Source organism: Drosophila erecta, unplaced genomic scaffold (genome assembly GCF_003286155.1).
Source record: "Drosophila erecta strain 14021-0224.00,06,07 unplaced genomic scaffold, DereRS2 tig00000092-arrow-pilon, whole genome shotgun sequence".
Lineage (NCBI taxonomy): Eukaryota > Metazoa > Arthropoda > Insecta > Diptera > Drosophilidae > Drosophila > Drosophila erecta.
The window spans coordinates 8332360-8350249 of record NW_020825207.1 but is presented as its reverse complement, the minus strand read 5'-3'; the positions used below and the strand labels follow the sequence as shown (position 1 = coordinate 8350249).

Sequence of the window (17890 nt, the reverse complement as noted above, 5' to 3'; positions counted from 1 at the left end):
ATCAACAGCGAAAATGTTAATTACACTATATCTGAGCAGCTTCTATCTGTCCGTTCGACGGCCACTTAGGTGTATCTGATGGATGCAAATGTGCAAAGGCATTTTCGAAACTGCAAGCTACAGTTACAGATCTCATGATATATATCTGAATGCATGAGTAATATCAATTGGTTTATGACTAATGGGCAAGCCTAAAACCAAAACCCAGTTAGCGGACACAGTAAAGATTTTCCTTCGATTAGGTCGGTGAAGTTTTATATTAATACATGTTAATATTATTAATATTTAATATCTTCTATATTTCTAAAAGTAATATTAACGGTATAAATAATGTACGAAAATTATATATATAACGCTGGAAAATTATTTGTCTTTTTATGCATATCAAAAGACTTAGAGAACGAACTTGGCTTCAATGTGGAAAACTCCACTCAACTTGCACAGTGTTTTGAGTAAAGAAACTACGAGTTTGGCTCAAAGAGAGAAAACCCGAGACATCGAGAGACCCAGAGAAGTGGCTATTCTCTCGGCCAATCCTCTCAATGGGCGGCTTCGGCTGTGGGGTACTTTTTGGTATAAAACATAAACAAGCCAAAGAAAGTCATTCATTTTGTTGTTCGAGCCAGGCGAGTGAACCGTTAGCAGCAGCATTAGATAGAAGAAGAGCCGAGCTGCCGAGCAGTGCAACGCAGTGATAAATATTAAAACCAAGAGACAAACACGCGAACATAAAGTGATTCCCCCCCAGTGAGTGCAGTGTGTTATCCAGAGCCAAAACTATTTGGATTATTGGGATACCGCCGAAGCCATCGCCCCAACATGCAGTAAGTTCTAAGCCACCCACTGCGACTATGAATCATGGTCCGAACCTGGATCTGAACCTGGACTTGGCCTGCCTCGCGGCCACAAATTCGTGCTGCAGTCGCTGCAAACGATAATTAACATTTTCGGTATTGTCTCGGTCTCCGGGGTTCTCTCGGCCCAATTTTTCTGGGCCGCTTGGCAACCACGAAATATTCTTTTGGGCGATTTCAAAACCCAGCAGCACATACGTAACACAGTCTGAGATGGAAACCCAAGCCCAGGCCGTAGTTGGTCTGACTTTTCCTTCTATATCTTTCTGTTGCATTTCTGTCTGTGTGTGTTTTTGGCGTGGGAGTTTTCGCTTTTGTTCGCCGACAATTCATTGAGACAGCTGCCTTAAACCCAAGGGGATACTTGTACTTATTTATATGACTTGTTACACGGAGAAAAGTTAGCACTTCTTACTGGAAAGCTTGTAATTAGAAGGATCGAAATGTAGTATCAAATTATCGAGTTTCTTAAATGTCTGAAATTTGATTAAAATAAGAATACCTACTTTTAAAACCAACTATTTATCTCGAAAAAGTATAGATTTTTATATAGTTTGTTACTATATTCTTTTAAGATTGCAATCGGTAAAAAATAGTTAATTGAGAAGCCTAATTTTTGATTTCAGTTTTTAGAAACCACAAAAACCAATGAAAATTTGCTATGCAAATTTGATTTTATTCTCTAGGCAAAGAGCTTTGATTTTCATAATAAAATGTATGTACATCCCACAAGTTACTTTGCTCCTTTGCATATTACCCAATCTCTTGATCTCATGGCTTCAATTTGTGTTTGCTTTGTGGCAATCGAATGTCCGAGACTAGATTAATCGATTAGGACTCGGAACGGTCACGCCTGCTGGACATGGGGAGATCCAATCGCCGTGACAGATTGCATCACAAAGCTGGTCCTTTCTAAAAGTCAAGTCGTGTGGATTACTCATGCTCTGTCCATTATATAAGTGACTGCGAATATGAGCGGCAATTGTATCAAATGCACGCACTCCGACGCATGTGGCGTATACGCAATATTTCAACGTTTGGAATTACAGCGACGCACAGATATGCGCAATTGCCCAAGCGTGCTGCCAGCCACGCCCACTGCCTCGTCGCCCCCGGGTGTAATTGCTTTCGATTTTCTGGTCACTTTTGATGGGGTGTGTGTATTTGGGGGGGGGGCGCAATTAATAAATTGCCATCGAATTGATTTCTTTCACTTTTGCCTTGGCTCGTTCGATTTCGCCCGTCATCGGGCCAAGCAAACAAACACACCCACTTAAGACATCCCGAGTGAAGGTCACAGATTTGTGAAAATTACCGCAGCATAAAGAGGCACAAAAGAGAAAAACGGTGGAACATAAAATCCAGTGCCAAGCCATTACAAAGTCACATTATCCAGATGCCCGAAATCAACCAAACGTAAACGAAAAGCAACCGCCCTAGCTGCACGCACATTAACAGCTCTTAATTTGTATCAAGGAAAAAACAAAGTAATGGATAAAAGTGAAAAAAAAAGAAAAAAAATTAAGGCAGTGCGATGTAGTTTATTTTTTTGGGCTTTCATGTTTCACACAGTTTAATGGCATCGAGAGTTGTGTTAACGAGCCAGTGTTTAATTAAGCACTCGAATAAACCAACTGCAGCAAGTGAAAACAAAAGACTTAGGCAACAAACTTGAACCGATTACCCGCTAAAGAGTCGAGAAATGGAAATGGAAATTGAAATGAAGGAAAAACAGCGGGCCGCCCCAGCGATTGTGGCATCAAGTGGGCTTAGCTTTTAATTCTCTGTCAGGAAAACTGCGTTCGTTATATGAGTTATACAAGAAATTTACACTCTCGTTTTCCCGAAAAACCAGCACACTTATCGAAATGCAGGTGGTAGCCAAATGTCGTAATCTAAGACCGGCGCTTATGTCACCCCAAAAATGTCCGCCTAACATGACGCACACCCAACATTTAAGGAAATCAAAAGCAAATATAGTCCGAGTTCCATACGCAAGAAACCCCAGTGGCACACAGAGAAAAACCAACTCACAACTGAACTCAAATGTATAACGAAACCGACGGCTTTGCCTGTCTTGTGGTTTCCAGAAGTGGCTCCAAATCGGGCCAGGGGATTGGGGTCGACGAAAACCATCAACATCAACATCAACGCATCGCCTCCATAGCTGCTCCACTGCCTTATGCTATATGCTCTGTGCTCTATGCTCTATGCTATAGCTATATATGCATGATGTAACTGCAGTGCGATAACGTCTGCATCTGGACCAAAAGCAGAGACAGATCCCGACACATGCAACCAATTCCCCATTTATGGCAGACACTCTGGCTATTGCGACTGCGAAAGTGGTGCTTGTGTGCCGCAAGTGGAGCACTCCAGGCTGCGCTGGAATGCGCACAGCTATTTGCATGTGATGCAGGCGGGATTGGGATTGGGATTGGAATGGAGGTGGCGCTGAAGGCCCCAATTCCTTGGGGCAGATTCCCCCGTATTCCCATGGAGGTTGCGCAAAAGGTTCGCTGACAGTGACAATGCAACAGGCAACAGTGGCACTCTCAGCCAGCTCCTAAAGTTCAAAGGTGCAACTTCCAACTTGCAACTAGCAACTCGCAGCTGCCAAGCGACTGGCTGACAAATTGCCAGCTGGAAATTTCGATACTTGCATAAGACGCTCTCCAGATTTATTGGCCTGGCCCAAATCAATGGAGACCACCGAGTAGTCGGTTTCAAAGTCACCAGCAGCCGGACGGACACTCGATTGGCGTGAAAAGTAAAAGTCCGGACCGACTTTTGCTTTTGCTTTTATTACAATTCTCTCGCATATTTCACCTTGCCCAACTATTTGCAACTCTTACTCGGGCTTTGACGTTATGGCCCCAATTAGATGCAGGCACGTAACATTGGTTAATTGGACTGGCCGGCACCACCGGATCGGACCGTTGGTTTCCAGGCCAGGAATTCCAATCCCATTCGCCCCGCGACTGGGGTACATATCATGCGTATGAACAGCAGTTGACATTCAGCCAAGTCGAGTCAGCGAGTGGGTCTCGGGTAAATGGCGTTCAAATTGAACCCGCCGCAAGCTGAGCATCCTCCTCATACTGACTGGTCTCGGGTATATCAGCTAGTGCATGTGTCAGATTAAATATCTTAAATTGACATAATGCAAAATAGAGTCTATCAAATAAATTCCTCACTTTTTCTAATTCATAGAGAAAGTCGTCCCTAGATGAAAGAAATATATTTTTGATATATTTTAAAAATATTAAGTTGTTGGTTTTATACACCTGACATATGAAGAACTATTGGTCACTAGTTTTGGAAATTCATGGTCAAGTGACGGTCCTAGACTAAAAACCGAACTTAATTTGATCTTTTAAAAAACACTCTGCAATTCTCCATATCAGGACACTTTTCTAAGTAAACTTCTTATTTGGGCTTTGGATATTGGTAAGCTGGGGTAACAAGCGTATGCCTTGATCAGTGATTCCCAGCGCCCAGCTTTCCTTGCCTTCCCAGCCGCCGTTGCATCTCCATGCAGCGAACTCCGTGGCCCGTTTCAATCTTGGGGGACTTGCCGCGTTGCCTATAACAAGTTTTCTGGCCTGGCTGGTCTGGTATGGTCTCTGGTCTCTTGCATAACTGGTCGCTGGGCTGCCGATGCCAATGACGATCTCCGATGATGCTGCCTTCTTTGGCTGCAATTTGGCGGCATCTTCGCGAAAAGGTTCGCAGAAATATTTTCCCGCGTTTTTTTGGTTGATTGTCTGGTTGCCACAGAGTTTCCCATATCATAAAGCAGCCTGACTCATCAAATGATGTCCATTGCATCCATTGCAGCACCCAGTCTGCCGTTCTTCTAGTCCTGGCTGTGTCCACCGGCCTGTGGGCCAGCTGCGTGGAGGGTGCAGCCACCGGATCACCCTCGGCCACGGCCACCACCGCCAAGCCCAAGGGATTTGAGGCTCGATCACTGGACATAAGCGGTGGAGAGGAGGAACTGGACGATTTCGAGACACAGGCACAGACGCATCTTGCATATCGCCAGCAGCCGCAGCAGCAGCGCCAGCTGTATGAGTACAGTGAGGAGGATCAAGAGGAGGCACCGCGTCCGGTGTACGCCAACCGAAATGCCAAACAGCAAAGCAACTTCCTCAAGATCCAGGGCCAGCTGAAGAAGCCTCTCAGCGAAGAGAGCGAGGAGGAGGAGGAAGAAGTCGAGGAGCCCGATCGTCTGTCCACCCTGCTGAGTAAGTCCTCCTTCAGCTGCACGGACAGGAACTCTGGGTGGGTACAAGCTAAAAAATACTTTTTCACACATAACTTAAGTTAATGTTTAACTGCAGATACTATGCCGACGAGTCGCTGAGCTGCGAAGTGTTCCACTACTGTCAAGAGAGCCAGAAGCACTCGTGGATCTGTCCCGAGGGTTTCACCTTCCACCAGATCCATCTAATCTGCATGCCGCCCTCCCACGACAACATCTGCAAGCAGTCGTCCAAGTACCACATTGTAAACGACTACTTGTATAAGCCCATCAATCTTCAGGAGCACCAGAGCAAGCCAAATGTGACGCTTCGCTACTCGGAGCGCTACTTCCCGGAGAACTACTACGAACACGAGCGTTACGATGACGAGGAGGAGCAGTTGCCCGCCGCCCCAAGGCCACGCATCCAGCAGCAGCAACACCAACAGCCCCAGCAGCAACATCGCCAAGTGGTGGCCTACCAGCAGCCGCAGCAGCAGCCCCAAGTGAGGGTACAGTACCAGCAGCCACAGCAGCACCAGCACCAGCACCATCAACAGCAGGCTCAGCCGCAACCACAAGTGGTGACGCAGATCCGCCACCAGCCGCAACCTCAGCCGACTACCCTGGCCTACCGGAAGCCACAGCCAGCGACCACAGTCCAGCCCCAGTTGCAGTTGCATCAGCTGCACCAGCCCCAATTGCAGCTGCACCAGCAAAGGCCACAGACGTTGGCGCCGACCGTGACGCCCGCGCCGTACCGATTCTTCACTGCCGCTCCCCAGCTGCAGCACTTACAGCAGCAGCAACAGCAGGTCTTCCGCACGCCCGAGGAGATCAACATATCGCTGCAGCAGCGTCGGCCGCAGGTGTTCATTGCCACAACGCCGAGGTATTACGAGGATGAGTACCTCTACGAGCGGAGGAAGTGAGGAGGATTGCAGAGGAGTGAGCAGAAAACAGTCTTGTCGTTCCCTCGGATCCACCTCTCGTGTATATTCCCCGTCTAAGTAGCTTTAAGCTCTCGCCCCAGCTCTCTGTCAGGCCCGAAAATCCTTGCGCGAGTTTTGTGTACCTATTTGTAATATTTAATGTCCTGCTAGAAGAATCCGCCTTCTAACTCAATTCGTTAATAAAGGAAGCCACATTAAGTTAGTCGCTCACTGTATATCAATCTCCATGAACTGATCCGCGTTGGACAGATGCACTGCCTGGCTGTGGGTGCCCTCCTCTACCACGTAATTGGGTCCAATGATGCAGTTCTTCAGCACGGATCCGCTCTTCACCTGTGCTCGGTGGCCAATTATGCAGTTGTCGATGTTGCAGCCCTCCTCCACTACCGCATTGGACATAATGAGCGAGTTGGCCACAATGTTTTTGGGATTGATGATGCAGTTGGGTCCGAAAACGCTAAAGTTCAGTGAGGTTTTTTCGGACAACTTGGCATTGTCCGCCGCTATGATCTCCTTCGTTTGGGTGGATTTTACTACGGCTCCGGGAGAAATCAGTGGGTAATTTTCGCCACACAGATTGTTCCAGATGCTGGCTAATTTTCGATTGATGGCTAAGAAGCTCAGAGTGTTGTTCACCCGAACACCGATGTCCTCTTTGGGCGCCTGAATGCTATAGCAACGCACAATATCGCCATGATAGGGGTCTTGGGATAGAGATTGGTTGAACAGTGATGTCTGCGTGACCTTCTGGTCCAGTATGGTGTGGCCCACATACTAAAAATTAAAGACATAATAGGTTAATAGGATTTGTTTCTTTACAGGATACAAATTATCTTATATGTGTTAATGTGATTATATCAAGTAGTAAAGGTCTACTCACATGCAAAATATGGTCCTCATTCTTGGTGACCACGCCCACTTCGGATGTGGTGTCCTGCACCGTTTTCGGAAGGCGTTTTGAGTGCTGCTTCTTGATCAAGTGCGGCACAAACTCGCCCTTAAAAGTTGATATATTCTCCTTCTGCAAAGATTGAATATAGATTGTATAAGAAACTATTTATCATAAAGTCTTATAAAACCAACCCTTCGTAGGTAATCGATAACCCATTTTTTCAGCACATAAACATGAGCATCCACCAGTCGGCTGTATACATCCAACCTACCGCGGTTCTTGAGCAGATGCCGCTGGATGTTGAGTGTTTCTTCGCAGTCACTGGCGGCAGACACGAATGCCAATCTCTGAGTGGCCGCATGGATGCCAATCAAATCCCGTTCCGGTTTGTGCTTGCTCTTGGGACCGGGCATTACCACGTCCGACTCGAATCCGCTGGGGAATAGGAGCATTGCAAGAGCGGCATCATGTTCCCGAAACTTGTTGATCAGCGGATATAGACTGACATTGCTGACCAGGTCGCAGCTGACCACCAGAAAGTCCGACTTGATCTTATCGTATATGTAGCGCAGACTGTCGGCAGTTCCGAAATCACCGTCACTAGGAATCGTGGCATAGTCTAGTTTTAGCTTTAAGGGAGTGTTTTCCAGAGCCGATTGGATCTCCAGTTTTTCCTGCTCCAGTACCACAACAATGACCTCTGGGGAAATTATCAATTAAAAACGTGTTTTTAATTCAGACTATCCGCATTACCTGAAAAGTTGTGTTTTTGCAGCAGATTTAGGGGATACCAAATCAAAGGAAATGGACCCACGGGCAGCAGGCATTTGGGGGCATCCCCCAGGACCTCGGGCAGGCGAGTGCCACGTCCAGCGGCAAAAACAACGGCCTGGAACTCGGACATTGTTTCACAAAAAATAAATTAAGTTCGGCTAAAAGGCGTGCAAACACAGAAAGAGCCACGCAAACAGCTGATCGAATGCAAGCGAAAACACTTGCGCGCGCTGTGCAACACTGCTTCCAATCAGACATATGTTTGCTGTCATGTGACTGTGTGATGGTTTTTGTTGCTTTTGCTATTGTATAAAATAAGTCAGATGACCCTTTTTGCAATGAAAATTTCCTTCTTCCGCTTATTAATTACACAGAATGCCCAACGTATGATACAACAAGACTTTAATGCATGAATTGCGCAGCTTACACTACACTACAAAAATGGAATACATACTTTTCTGCTTATTGGAATAGTCTACACACTTTTGCTACATAGGTACAATTAAGTTTGTGGCTTGCCCTTTGCGAATTACAATATGGAAACGGTTACTGAACAGAAAATAGTTTAACAATAATATTGCTGGAATTAACACATCCAAGGTAATACTTAGAACAGCACATCGTCGTCTCCCTCATCCAGGATATTGAGCTGCTGACGCACATCGATGCCCTGCTGCAGCAACTCCGCCTTCTTGGCATCGGCCTTGATGCGAGCCTCGCGCTTCTTGTCCTGAATCTTCTTCAGTCGGTAGAACTCCTCACGCTCCAGCTCGTCCAGTTCCGAAATGATGTAGGCCAAAGTCCTATCGATTCGGGGGATGATCACATGCTCAATGGCGTTCACACGGCGGTTGGTGATCTTGATCACCTCGTCCAGGGTGACGAATGAGGTCTGCAGCGAGGCCAGCTCCACGAGCAATTTAACGGCGCTCTGGTAGTTCTTCTTCAGCTTGGCCAGCTGCTGACCACCACGGGCAAGACCGGCCAGTTCGTAGGTGTCGGATCCGTCCTGGTAGGACTCGAAAACGGGCAGTGTGACTCCAGCCACGTTGTCCTTCTTGGTGCGGATCTTGATCTGGGCCTTGGTGACGTTCTGCAACACCACCTGGTTGATGTCGCCAGACGTGAATTTGGCTTCCGCCAGCGAGAAGGCTGCCTCTTTCATAACATCGCCCATCAGGGTCTTGGTCTCGATGATCTTGCCCAGAATCAGACGGAATCGCATCTGGAGGGCATCCGCCTTCTTCTTGAGCAGACCGTGACCTTTCTGGGCGCCAGCCAAACGGGCCTTCATCAACATCTGGGCACCACGGGACGGGAAAATCGGTAGCCTATCTTTTCCGGACATTTTGCTGTTTTTTTCGGATGGTAATTGGCTGGACTAAACAATTCTCAACTGCGTATCAAGAAAACTGCAACCGTCGCAGAACACTGAAAAACTCCAACTGGAAAATGACGGATGGCAGTGTTGGCTACTGCCAGTAGCCAATCGATAACCAGTTGGTGCTGGGAAGTGTGTTGAATAGTACTGCAAAATACGCAACCACAGCTGATTTTTCATTTAAAAGTAAACAAAACAAATAAATTCCTTTTTTTATTCGCTTTATAATGCTTCTGCAACGCGCTTGGTTGCCACACTTAAACAACCACCTGCGCCAGTACGCAAAGAAGTCCCGTGCTCACATAAAACCAGTTATGGCCGTGAGCAAGCGGATGGTCCATCAGGAGATCCTGCATTATGTAAATCCCCTTGCCAGGATCAATGTAAAGTCTGATGTTTTCCTGCGCATCCAGCCCGCGGATGTGCATCAGTACACCAGCGGAGATGTGTTCATCGCCCAGTTGGTAGGCGGTCAAGTCAAGAACTCCAATGTATCTCTTGATGTGAAGGTAACCGATGAGGACAAGGTAGTCAATGTGGTGGTTAAACAATTGGCAGACAAGCCCTCGCAGTTTGAATGCCATTTGCATATTCCCGTGCGTTCCGACGTCTCTGTGGACGCAAAAGGTAGTGTGCGAGTGGAAGGAATACAGAGTGAACTCCTGCAAGTCAAAGCAAAGGAAGGCATCCTTACCAAAAATATCAAGGCCACCCATATAAACTTGTACAGCGAAAATGGCAATATCAATTGCCAGGGCACACTGCTGGGCAAGATTACCCAAATAGAGTCACATAATGGGGTGAGGAAAAATTAACCATCAATCTGATCTCATCACTGATCTGTATATATTCTCTCCAGAGCATTTGGATGGATAAGTTGCAGGGAGACAGCTTGAATTGTTCCACCAAAACTGGTAGTATTGTAACTGACTGTTGCTATGTGGAAAACTCAAAGTTTCACACACAAACTGGGCGCCTGGACCTCAAGAATGTCCACAAAAGCAGTCAAGTGCACGTCCATCAGTCGGCGGAACTCAATATGAGTATGCAAGATAATGAAAAATTAAACCATTTTGTTAAGAACTCCCCATTTCAGCTGGAGTACATGGAAATCTTCAAATAACTACCAAAGGAGGCAGCTTAAATGTGCAACTCTCTGAGCTAGTGGGGAGCAACAAAATCCACGCTGAAAACTTGTTAGAAGAGGCTATTATACACATATCCCAAGCCATAGAGCAGGATCTGCACATCGAGGTAACAGCCCCTGAAGTGAAATTGGAAACCGAACTGGAGCATGTAGCCCATGCTCTGAACGAGAGCAAGAACAAATTTGTGCTAAGCAATCCAAATACAGATCGACTGGAAGTGAGCAGCACAGGTGCCAAGGCCGTGCGCCTGGGAAAAAAGTCATGGAGCGATATGATGCGTCATAAGTTGCAGGCCATTGGTACCGATTTACCCAACTAAAGACAGAGACTAACTAAGTTAAGAATATATTGTGCTGCAAGCTACAATCTCAGTCATTTTTGCTTTATCCTTCATGGAGGCATGTTGCTTAGGCTTGGCCCGACTCCTTAGCCACTTTATCGTTCAGGCATTCGAGTGCCCTTGAGAAAATAGCATCTTCTTTTCCGGCTTTGAGTGCAGACACAAACAACTGCACCTTTTCATCGCCAATCTCTTGGAGATCCGAGTTTTCCGCTTTTATCACCATACATGCCAACAGGCGCAGCAACTTGAAGGCGTTCTCCACATACTGCTCCTTTGGAGCGTCATCCTCCTCCTCTTCGTCCTCTTCGAAATCATTGGCCTCTGGATCACTTCCTGTGTAATTGTCAATGTGCTGTTTAAGTCTATACCATAATTCCAAGAGATTGGAGAAGGCCTCCTTGTGATAGAAGTACTTCAGGCGCTGCAACAATAAATATTTAATTAACTCCTCGAATAATGAGTAACATTTCGAAACTCACACTCCAAATGTGCGCCAGATCCTCCAGGTACTCCTCCTGGCGTTCGCCCAATGGAATGAGTTGCAGAGGCTGCTGCAAAAACTGCAGTATTCGCGCCAAACAACTGACTATACTAGTTGCATACACATCCATGGATGCCTGCGCCTCTGGTAGTTGGACCAGAATGGTGCATATATTGAGGTAGGTTTGTATGATCTCCACATCACAGGTTATTTTCGGTCCGCACGAGTCGTAGCCGACATCGGCATCCTCATCACTGTCCTGGGCGGCTGGCACTTCTGCATCTTCGTTCTCCTCGCCAGCTTCCTCGTCGGCCAACTTTGCCTGATCATCGCGCATCAGTCGCAGAAACGCGCTATTGACCCCATCGCAGAGTTCTGGCACTAGAAATACCTTCGCAAAGGGTTTCAGATTCAAGGTGGACTTTGCGTTTTCCTCCTCCACTAAGGCGCAACTGGCCAGCACAGCGTTTGTGGCCTTCAATGCAGCTACTAGCAGTTCATCGCTAACAGACTGTTGCAAAATCTTGCCGAGATTCTGGGCGGAGTTTTCAAAGGCGGCAAAGCAGATGTACCAGTCCACAGCGAACTGCTCCTTGCCGCTAAGCACATGGGCCATGATGTACTGAAAGAGTCGCATCAGCTGTATCAACATGGCGGTGTCCATGCAGTTGGTCAGCTTGAACAGGGTTTCCATCGTGCCGTGGTTACAGGTCAATAGCTCGGCGCACTCCACCTGGGCGCACATGTTGCCCAGAAGGCCGATGAGAATCTCATAGAGCCGCACATCTTCACAGCCCGCCAGCAGGGAGTACATGATCGGATCGATGGCCTGGTTCTCCAGCAGCAATGTGACCACTTCGGGCGACACCGACATGTCCCACACCTTGCACAGATCATCCTCCAGCTGCTGGTCCAGTGATGATTCCGGCTGCAGCTCCACCAGCTTCATAACAGTCTTCAGGATGAACCGACTGCTGAACATGGTGCTGCCGACTGCATCGCCGCGCATCCGCTCCAGCAACTCCGCCTCCTCGGCGTCGTCCTGGGCAGGCGGGGGCGTGGTCGAGGCGCTACTGGCGCTGGCAGAGGCGGGGGCAGAGGCGTCGCTTTCCTTGTGATTCGCATTTTCGGCGGGTGGCGCATCGTTCTGCTTGGCGGTCACTGCAAGGCCACTTGCCGATGGCTCCGCGTTTTCCTTGGGCATTTCGATCAGGATCCGGGTCTGGGCAAACTGTTTAACGGCTTCGTTTGGCAGCACGCAGACTGGCAGTGGCAATAATCAATATATTTTGGACAAGATCTTTTTTTTTTAGACGCGGTCAGTGGGTCCGTAGGGTTTTTCATATAAAATACTATAAGCTTTGCGAAAGTTAGCGGAAAAGCTTCTTAGCCTCCATCACGTTCACATAAGCTGGTCACACTTTTGCGGGTGTCAGTTTGATTATAATTTTTAAATTGTTTATGTGTTTGGAGCCGGAAAGTTAGTCAGCGTGTAAGCAATATCCTTTTACAACTTTAAACAATCAAAACTACCTTTAACTACTTTGAAAAACAACGAAGAAACAACGTTTGTATAGTTAGCGAAGATGCAAACCTTATCATCTTGACGCGACTTGGGATCCAATGCCATCCACAAATAAATTTAAAGCGTTGGCGCCAAAACTTTTTAAATATCGTATTATTATATGTTAATTTTATTATTATATTAAAGTTTCTAAATTCGAAAGTTCCAATAAAAGATAACATGTTGTAACCATAACATTCTATTAATAAATGACTTAGATGCGATGCTGACAATGAAATGTAATCACAGTTTATGAGGTTTTTGGTTTTCCCTTGAGCAGCAAGCCGGACAGATTGCTGTAGGGCAGCTCAAAAGCCAGCGAAAAGGCGATGGAGGCCAGATAAACGATAATCGTAAACCCGCAGCAGATAACACTCTATAGAAGTAATTCAAGATTATCATAAAGTATGAGCAAAATAGTAATGAACTTACCAGCAGAAAGGGATCAACTGCAGAACTCGTACTGGTCAGACTGTAAACGAGGGCAATAACCAGCGGATTCAATAGATATATGCCATAGGACAGGCGGTTGAGATGCTGAAAGACCTTGGCCTCCAGCAGGCGTGACCACCAAACGCCAGTTCCCGATGCACTGCCCACGATCATCCAGCAAACGGTGAGGGAAAACAGAGCGCGACCCAGGACAAATAGCGAAATGGTGATAAGGTGGCCCAGATCCCGCTTCACCGTGGAGTAGATGCAGCCCACGAACACCTTGAGACTGAAGTGCCACCAGCGGCGTATCCGGCGTTCACTCAGCTCACTCACTTGGAATCGCTGCTCCTGGTAATACCAGGCGGCTATTGCTCCCACGATATAGGGCAAAATCCTGACAAAGGGACTCGTGTATATCTGGGTGCCAGTCGCGTAGGTGGAGTCGAAGGAGAACTCGAACTTCTTGGCGATCCCAATGCCATAGGACCACGTTATGGTGGACATTAGTCCAGTAAGGGTGATTGCCTTGGCCAGCTTTGGATGCCTGGATACAAAGATAATGAAAATACTGATGTTTCTTTTGCGATTTTAGGGCCACACTCACTTGGCGTAGATGAAGAGCACGATGTTTGCCAGCAGGAAGAACTGCATGTCGCAGGCGAGACTCCAACTCCAATTGGCGCACATTTCCCGGTGATCGAAGAGGTTCTGGATGAAGAGCAGGTTCCTCCACCAGTGCTGTGGGCACAACTCGTCGAATCTCTCGTTGATGTGGAAAACGGACACATCTCCGATGTAGGCGAAGGCCAGGTCCACGCTACCCATCACCACCAGGTAAAGGGGACCCAATCTCAGGTAGCGATGGAACAGCAGCTTGCCAAAGAGCTTCACATTGCCCCACAAGCCATTGCGACGCACTGCCTCCAGCTGCTTCTCATTTCTCAGGAAGTTGTACGTTTGCAAGAAGCCACTGAACCATTTGTTCATCAATGGGTTAGATAAAATCATTAAACAAATCGAATGATTATGTTTACCTGATGGTAAAGAAGACATCCACGAGAAGTGGAGCTGTAGAGACGTACTGGAAGAAGACCTGCTCCGCATAGGAAATCAGCACCGTTTTGTTGTGCACCGTGAAGTACATGTACCACACCACATGGAAGATCAGGATCCAGATGGCGCACACGGATCGCAGACCATTCAAGATGGGAATCTCGCCTGGCTGGTTCTCCCTCATGGCGGAGATCTTCCTCCAGTTATTGGCCACATCGAAACAGGACACGAAGCTCTGGAAAGGCTGCCACTTCAGGAGGGTGTCCAGTGCCTGCCACAGCTCCGATTCGACCGGCGCCAGGCCCGGATCCGGCTCATCAGCCCTCTTGGACACGCGCACTTGCTGGGCGCAGAGCATTAGGGCACCGGTTACCAGGATGGCGGCCACCACCAGACGGAAGGTAAGCCTCTGGTAGAAGCGTTCGCTCAGCTGGAGATCCTTCATGTAGAGCACCTCCGGCTTCATGTCGAACATATCATCCTCCGCGAACGAATCTCCGGCCACATAATCCCTGGCCAGCTGCTTCACCTCCTCGGAGCCACAGGAGCTGGGCAGGCACAGCCCAATGTGGAGCACCTGCTCGGACATCACCTTGATCTCCACCTGCCACGGCGAGCGGTGGCGCATGTAAATCACCCGGTAGTCCATGCCAAAGGGAGCACTTTGCGTCAGTATGCTGTAGTGCATCACTCGCTCGTAGTTCCGCGACAACGTGATCCCCACGGGCCTCCGGACTCCTTCGCACCCATCCCGGCTGCCCAGCCAGTAGTTCTGGCCGAACACGAAGCCGGAGGGCTTGGTTCCCGACGCATCCAGAACTGCAGATGTACGGAAAACGATATGTATAAATATATTTACTAAGTTACTAAGTTGCTAAGAGAGTCACTCACCCTTCATGGCCCATGGTTGCCTACTGAGGATTCCGCGCCGCACTTGCTTCAAGTGGGCGTGGCAGCTGGGACTCACATTGCTCTCGTTGGCAGCTTTGGTCAGTCCGAAGATGACGGAGCTCCTGGTGAGATGGTGCTCATGCGGGGATTGGATGGCAGACCCCTCTTTGCCCCGCCCATCCGCAGAGATGACTTCTGTGGTCAACTCCAGGCTGCCATTGAGAAATCCGTACTCAAAGCGGTGGCGTCGCAAAGTGGACTCATTCACGGCTGCATTCGCCACTAAAATCCAGATGCTGATGATCAAGACCGATCTCCAGTGGGTCTCCATGGCAAGGGACCGCTAACGAAGCGGCAGCTGGAAAAAGTAAGAGGCGTTTAATTGTTGACCCTTCAATACGAGCACTCTCCAGTTACGAAAACAAACTTAAGTTACGTCTACTTCCTACCGGAAAAGATTTACGAGACCCGTGGCTCTGTAATGACGCCAGTTAACCCATTGAGATCTCAATCGATTAGTTTCCTAATATATTCATTCATTCATAAAATCAGCACATTAAATAAACCAACTTTCACTGATCATAAAGGTGGCATGTATCTTATGGAAATAGGTGTCGAAACATATTCGTGATTCGATGGCATTTTGCTATACCTTTTCCCATCTTATGTTCTTTCTTTAGGCATCCGTTCAACATGACAGCTTCAATGTGAAACATTAAGGCTAATATTCTTTACATTAGTAGGCTAAACATCTGAGGACCCGCCAGCTTATCGGAGAACATGGAAGCGGCATGCTGGCCAAGCGGCAGGCGGAGCTCAGTTCCAGTATCCATTAGCCGCATCCAAACGGTAAGTGCGTCTCAATGTCAGCTCCAATGTATCGGATTAGTTCGATTCACGAGAAATTCGTGAGATACAGTATCTACAGCGAATCACCCAGTATCACCCGAAGGTTTACGGATGCCAGAGGCGAAAATCAGTCGAACTTGTCACTTGCGTCGATTCATGGCAACCCAAGTGCCAACTATTGGAGCCCCAAGTTCAGTGTTATTACCATTATTAGTCTGCAAAAACCGACAAAGGTCAACGACTATGGTACTTTTTTGCGATCATTCGACTGGGGACTCCAGAATTCACATGCTCACATTTATTTTGATAATAAGATGGCATGCGCGTCCCTCTTATTACTTGTTTGCCCAACGTACCCAAAGTACCCGAAGTACTCATGCCAAATAAAAATTAAACGTGTTTGCATTGGCTGATTGAGGTAGAAATGCCAGAATAAGTCCCGCGGGCGATTTGCCAATTTGGGCAGGCGTGGGCCAAAGCCCGAAAATATAAATATAATATGGGCAATGGGCAATGTTTTCTTTGCTCTCGAAGACGACGCGTCGTCGAGGGTCGCAGTTGTAAGTCCCCAGATAGCCAGTTTGCATTTTATGGCAGCTAATGGCTCTTCGATGAAACCATTTCAAGGGTAAATCGCAAATCTGCGCTTGGCTTCGCATCCACGATTATTTTATTTTCCTATTTTGGCCTATGCAAATGAACCTTCACCTTAACTTTGCGGATCCCGATCGCCTAGTTTTTGTTGCTGGACAAACGATGTGTTTTGTAACTAATATTCGCGAACTGGCTTCGCTGGCTTGCATGCTGGTTTCCTATGGTTTTTTATGGTTTTTAATGGCATGGCCGTAGGGAAAATGGAGATTTATATTTTGACACCGCCTGCTTACGATCGCGATTGGGGGGGTCAAGGATCGGATGGATGCAAATCCGGGATCTGCAACTAATCGTAGTCGAAATCGACCTACTTTTCAACAATAGTCCAATCAATATAGAACTGTCCTTGTCATTCGCTTGTCTTCCAAACAATATTCGTTTTACTTCGGCTTGTTTATTTACTTGTAATGCTCGAAATCGAAACTATTTTCGAAGCTGTGTTAATTTTTAGCGCGACACTCGCAGCTTCGCGTCTTTCGCAGATACTGTGACCCTTTGCGGCGATTCCAAACCTTTATAAACTCCGTCGGCGCCCAAATCGCACATGAACAGGTATCAGCGGGTATTAAGTTAAACAAAATGCAAACGAAAACAACAACAAAAAGCTGCGAATGAAAACAAGCGAGCGATGAAAGCGAAACTGCTCTTCGCTGTTTATTTTTGGGAATCGCAACGGCCTGCATTTGCGATCGACTCTTTTAATTCATACTTATACGTCACTGGGTTGAACTCCAATTGCCGGTCTCAAGTTCTCGTTTCTCGTTTCTTATTTCTTATTTCTTGTTTCTCACCCCGATCGATCGCGTTCATTGACTTCGCGATGATGGGGAGGCGTTGTTCGGAGTTGGGAGCTCCATGGGCGGCACTCCCTTCACCAGGCAGTGGATCCTTGCAAATGCGAAACTAGCAACTTGCAGGTGCTACAATTTCTCCTCCTTTCCTTCATTATGAATATATTCAATATATTTAAAGCAAAACTAAAACAAAGCTGTTCAAATTGCACACATATGGCAAAGCCAACTCCCGTTTTTGTGACAAGGAAAGTTTCACTGTACTGAAAATCAGAATTGCAAAACAGGAAGTGCCAATTAAATGCAAATAGAATGGTTCAACATACCCTGTTATTTTACAACAGGGTCAAAATAAATTACAGGATATATAATGGAATAAACAGGTGTTTAACATCAAACTTTCTAAATACATATTTTGTTGCTCAGTGTTGATTTTGACAATAAATCAAATCTGGTTGAATAACAGAAAATTCTACTTATTTTGTTATTTCTTATAAATAGGATAGGTTGGTTTGAAAAATGAAAAGAAACTGAGGTAGTTATAATAATTTTAAATTTTGGAAACATTTACTTTTTTCTAC

The 17890-nt window shown here is 46.9% G+C and overlaps 6 protein-coding genes across 6 annotated transcripts; 2 read left to right on the top strand and 4 right to left on the bottom strand.

Moving 5' to 3' along the window:
• The first annotated feature begins 599 nt into the window (after positions 1 to 599).
• On the top strand, positions 600 to 6255 carry LOC6548811 (activating signal cointegrator 1 complex subunit 2 homolog). The gene is made up of 3 exons (XM_001975455.3): positions 600 to 824; positions 4695 to 5141; positions 5201 to 6255. The coding sequence occupies exons 1-3, from the start codon at positions 820 to 822 to the stop codon at positions 6030 to 6032; spliced, it is 1284 nt and encodes a 427-aa protein (XP_001975491.1). The 5' UTR covers positions 600 to 819; the 3' UTR covers positions 6033 to 6255.
• LOC6548812 (translation initiation factor eIF-2B subunit gamma) lies at positions 6178 to 7955 on the bottom strand. Its single transcript, XM_001975456.3, has 4 exons — positions 7699 to 7955; positions 7137 to 7645; positions 6934 to 7074; positions 6178 to 6827 (listed from the first exon to the last, which is right to left on the bottom strand). The coding sequence occupies exons 1-4, from the start codon at positions 7847 to 7849 to the stop codon at positions 6261 to 6263; spliced, it is 1368 nt and encodes a 455-aa protein (XP_001975492.1). The 5' UTR covers positions 7850 to 7955; the 3' UTR covers positions 6178 to 6260.
• Positions 7956 to 8104: 149 nt separating this feature from the next.
• On the bottom strand, positions 8105 to 9192 carry LOC6548813 (V-type proton ATPase subunit D 1). Its single transcript, XM_001975457.3, has one exon. It carries the CDS (start codon positions 9065 to 9067, stop codon positions 8327 to 8329), a length of 741 nt encoding a protein of 246 aa, XP_001975493.1. The 5' UTR covers positions 9068 to 9192; the 3' UTR covers positions 8105 to 8326.
• A 10-nt stretch (positions 9193 to 9202) lies between these two features.
• On the top strand, positions 9203 to 10619 carry LOC6548814. The gene is made up of 3 exons (XM_001975458.3): positions 9203 to 9900; positions 9960 to 10143; positions 10197 to 10619. The coding sequence occupies exons 1-3, from the start codon at positions 9328 to 9330 to the stop codon at positions 10565 to 10567; spliced, it is 1128 nt and encodes a 375-aa protein (XP_001975494.1). The 5' UTR covers positions 9203 to 9327; the 3' UTR covers positions 10568 to 10619.
• On the bottom strand, positions 10578 to 12438 carry LOC6548815. Its single transcript, XM_001975459.3, has 2 exons — positions 11071 to 12438; positions 10578 to 11012 (listed from the first exon to the last, which is right to left on the bottom strand). The coding sequence occupies exons 1-2, from the start codon at positions 12274 to 12276 to the stop codon at positions 10656 to 10658; spliced, it is 1563 nt and encodes a 520-aa protein (XP_001975495.1). The 5' UTR covers positions 12277 to 12438; the 3' UTR covers positions 10578 to 10655.
• Positions 12439 to 12751: 313 nt separating this feature from the next.
• Positions 12752 to 16859, bottom strand: LOC6548984 (nose resistant to fluoxetine protein 6). Its single transcript, XM_001975460.3, has 6 exons — positions 16830 to 16859; positions 15016 to 15373; positions 14106 to 14943; positions 13676 to 14041; positions 13069 to 13615; positions 12752 to 13012 (listed from the first exon to the last, which is right to left on the bottom strand). The coding sequence occupies exons 2-6, from the start codon at positions 15344 to 15346 to the stop codon at positions 12887 to 12889; spliced, it is 2208 nt and encodes a 735-aa protein (XP_001975496.1). The 5' UTR covers positions 15347 to 15373; positions 16830 to 16859; the 3' UTR covers positions 12752 to 12886.
• Positions 16860 to 17890: the final 1031 nt, after the last annotated feature.

Coding starts and splice junctions, on each gene's coding strand:
- LOC6548814 (XM_001975458.3), top strand. CDS start 9,328: ATGCTTCTGCAACGCGCTTGGTTGCCACACTTAAACAACCACCTGCGC. Junction 9,901..9,959: donor AAATAGAGTCACATAATGGG/GTGAGGAAAAAT, acceptor TATTCTCTCCAG/AGCATTTGGATGGATAAGTT. Junction 10,144..10,196: donor GTCGGCGGAACTCAATATGA/GTATGCAAGATA, acceptor TCCCCATTTCAG/CTGGAGTACATGGAAATCTT.
- LOC6548815 (XM_001975459.3), bottom strand. CDS start 12,276: ATGCCCAAGGAAAACGCGGAGCCATCGGCAAGTGGCCTTGCAGTGACC. Junction 11,013..11,070: donor ATCTGGCGCACATTTGGAGT/GTGAGTTTCGAA, acceptor TTATTGTTGCAG/CGCCTGAAGTACTTCTATCA.
- LOC6548984 (XM_001975460.3), bottom strand. CDS start 15,346: ATGGAGACCCACTGGAGATCGGTCTTGATCATCAGCATCTGGATTTTA. Junction 14,944..15,015: donor GCAACCATGGGCCATGAAGG/GTGAGTGACTCT, acceptor GTACATCTGCAG/TTCTGGATGCGTCGGGAACC. Junction 13,616..13,675: donor GTGCTCTTCATCTACGCCAA/GTGAGTGTGGCC, acceptor CTTTGTATCCAG/GCATCCAAAGCTGGCCAAGG.
- LOC6548811 (XM_001975455.3), top strand. Junction 5,142..5,200: donor TGCACGGACAGGAACTCTGG/GTGGGTACAAGC, acceptor GTTTAACTGCAG/ATACTATGCCGACGAGTCGC.
- LOC6548812 (XM_001975456.3), bottom strand. CDS start 7,849: ATGTCCGAGTTCCAGGCCGTTGTTTTTGCCGCTGGACGTGGCACTCGC. Junction 7,646..7,698: donor GCAAAAACACAACTTTTCAG/GTAATGCGGATA, acceptor TAATTTCCCCAG/AGGTCATTGTTGTGGTACTG. Junction 7,075..7,136: donor TTATCGATTACCTACGAAGG/GTTGGTTTTATA, acceptor CAATCTTTGCAG/AAGGAGAATATATCAACTTT.
- LOC6548813 (XM_001975457.3), bottom strand. CDS start 9,067: ATGTCCGGAAAAGATAGGCTACCGATTTTCCCGTCCCGTGGTGCCCAG.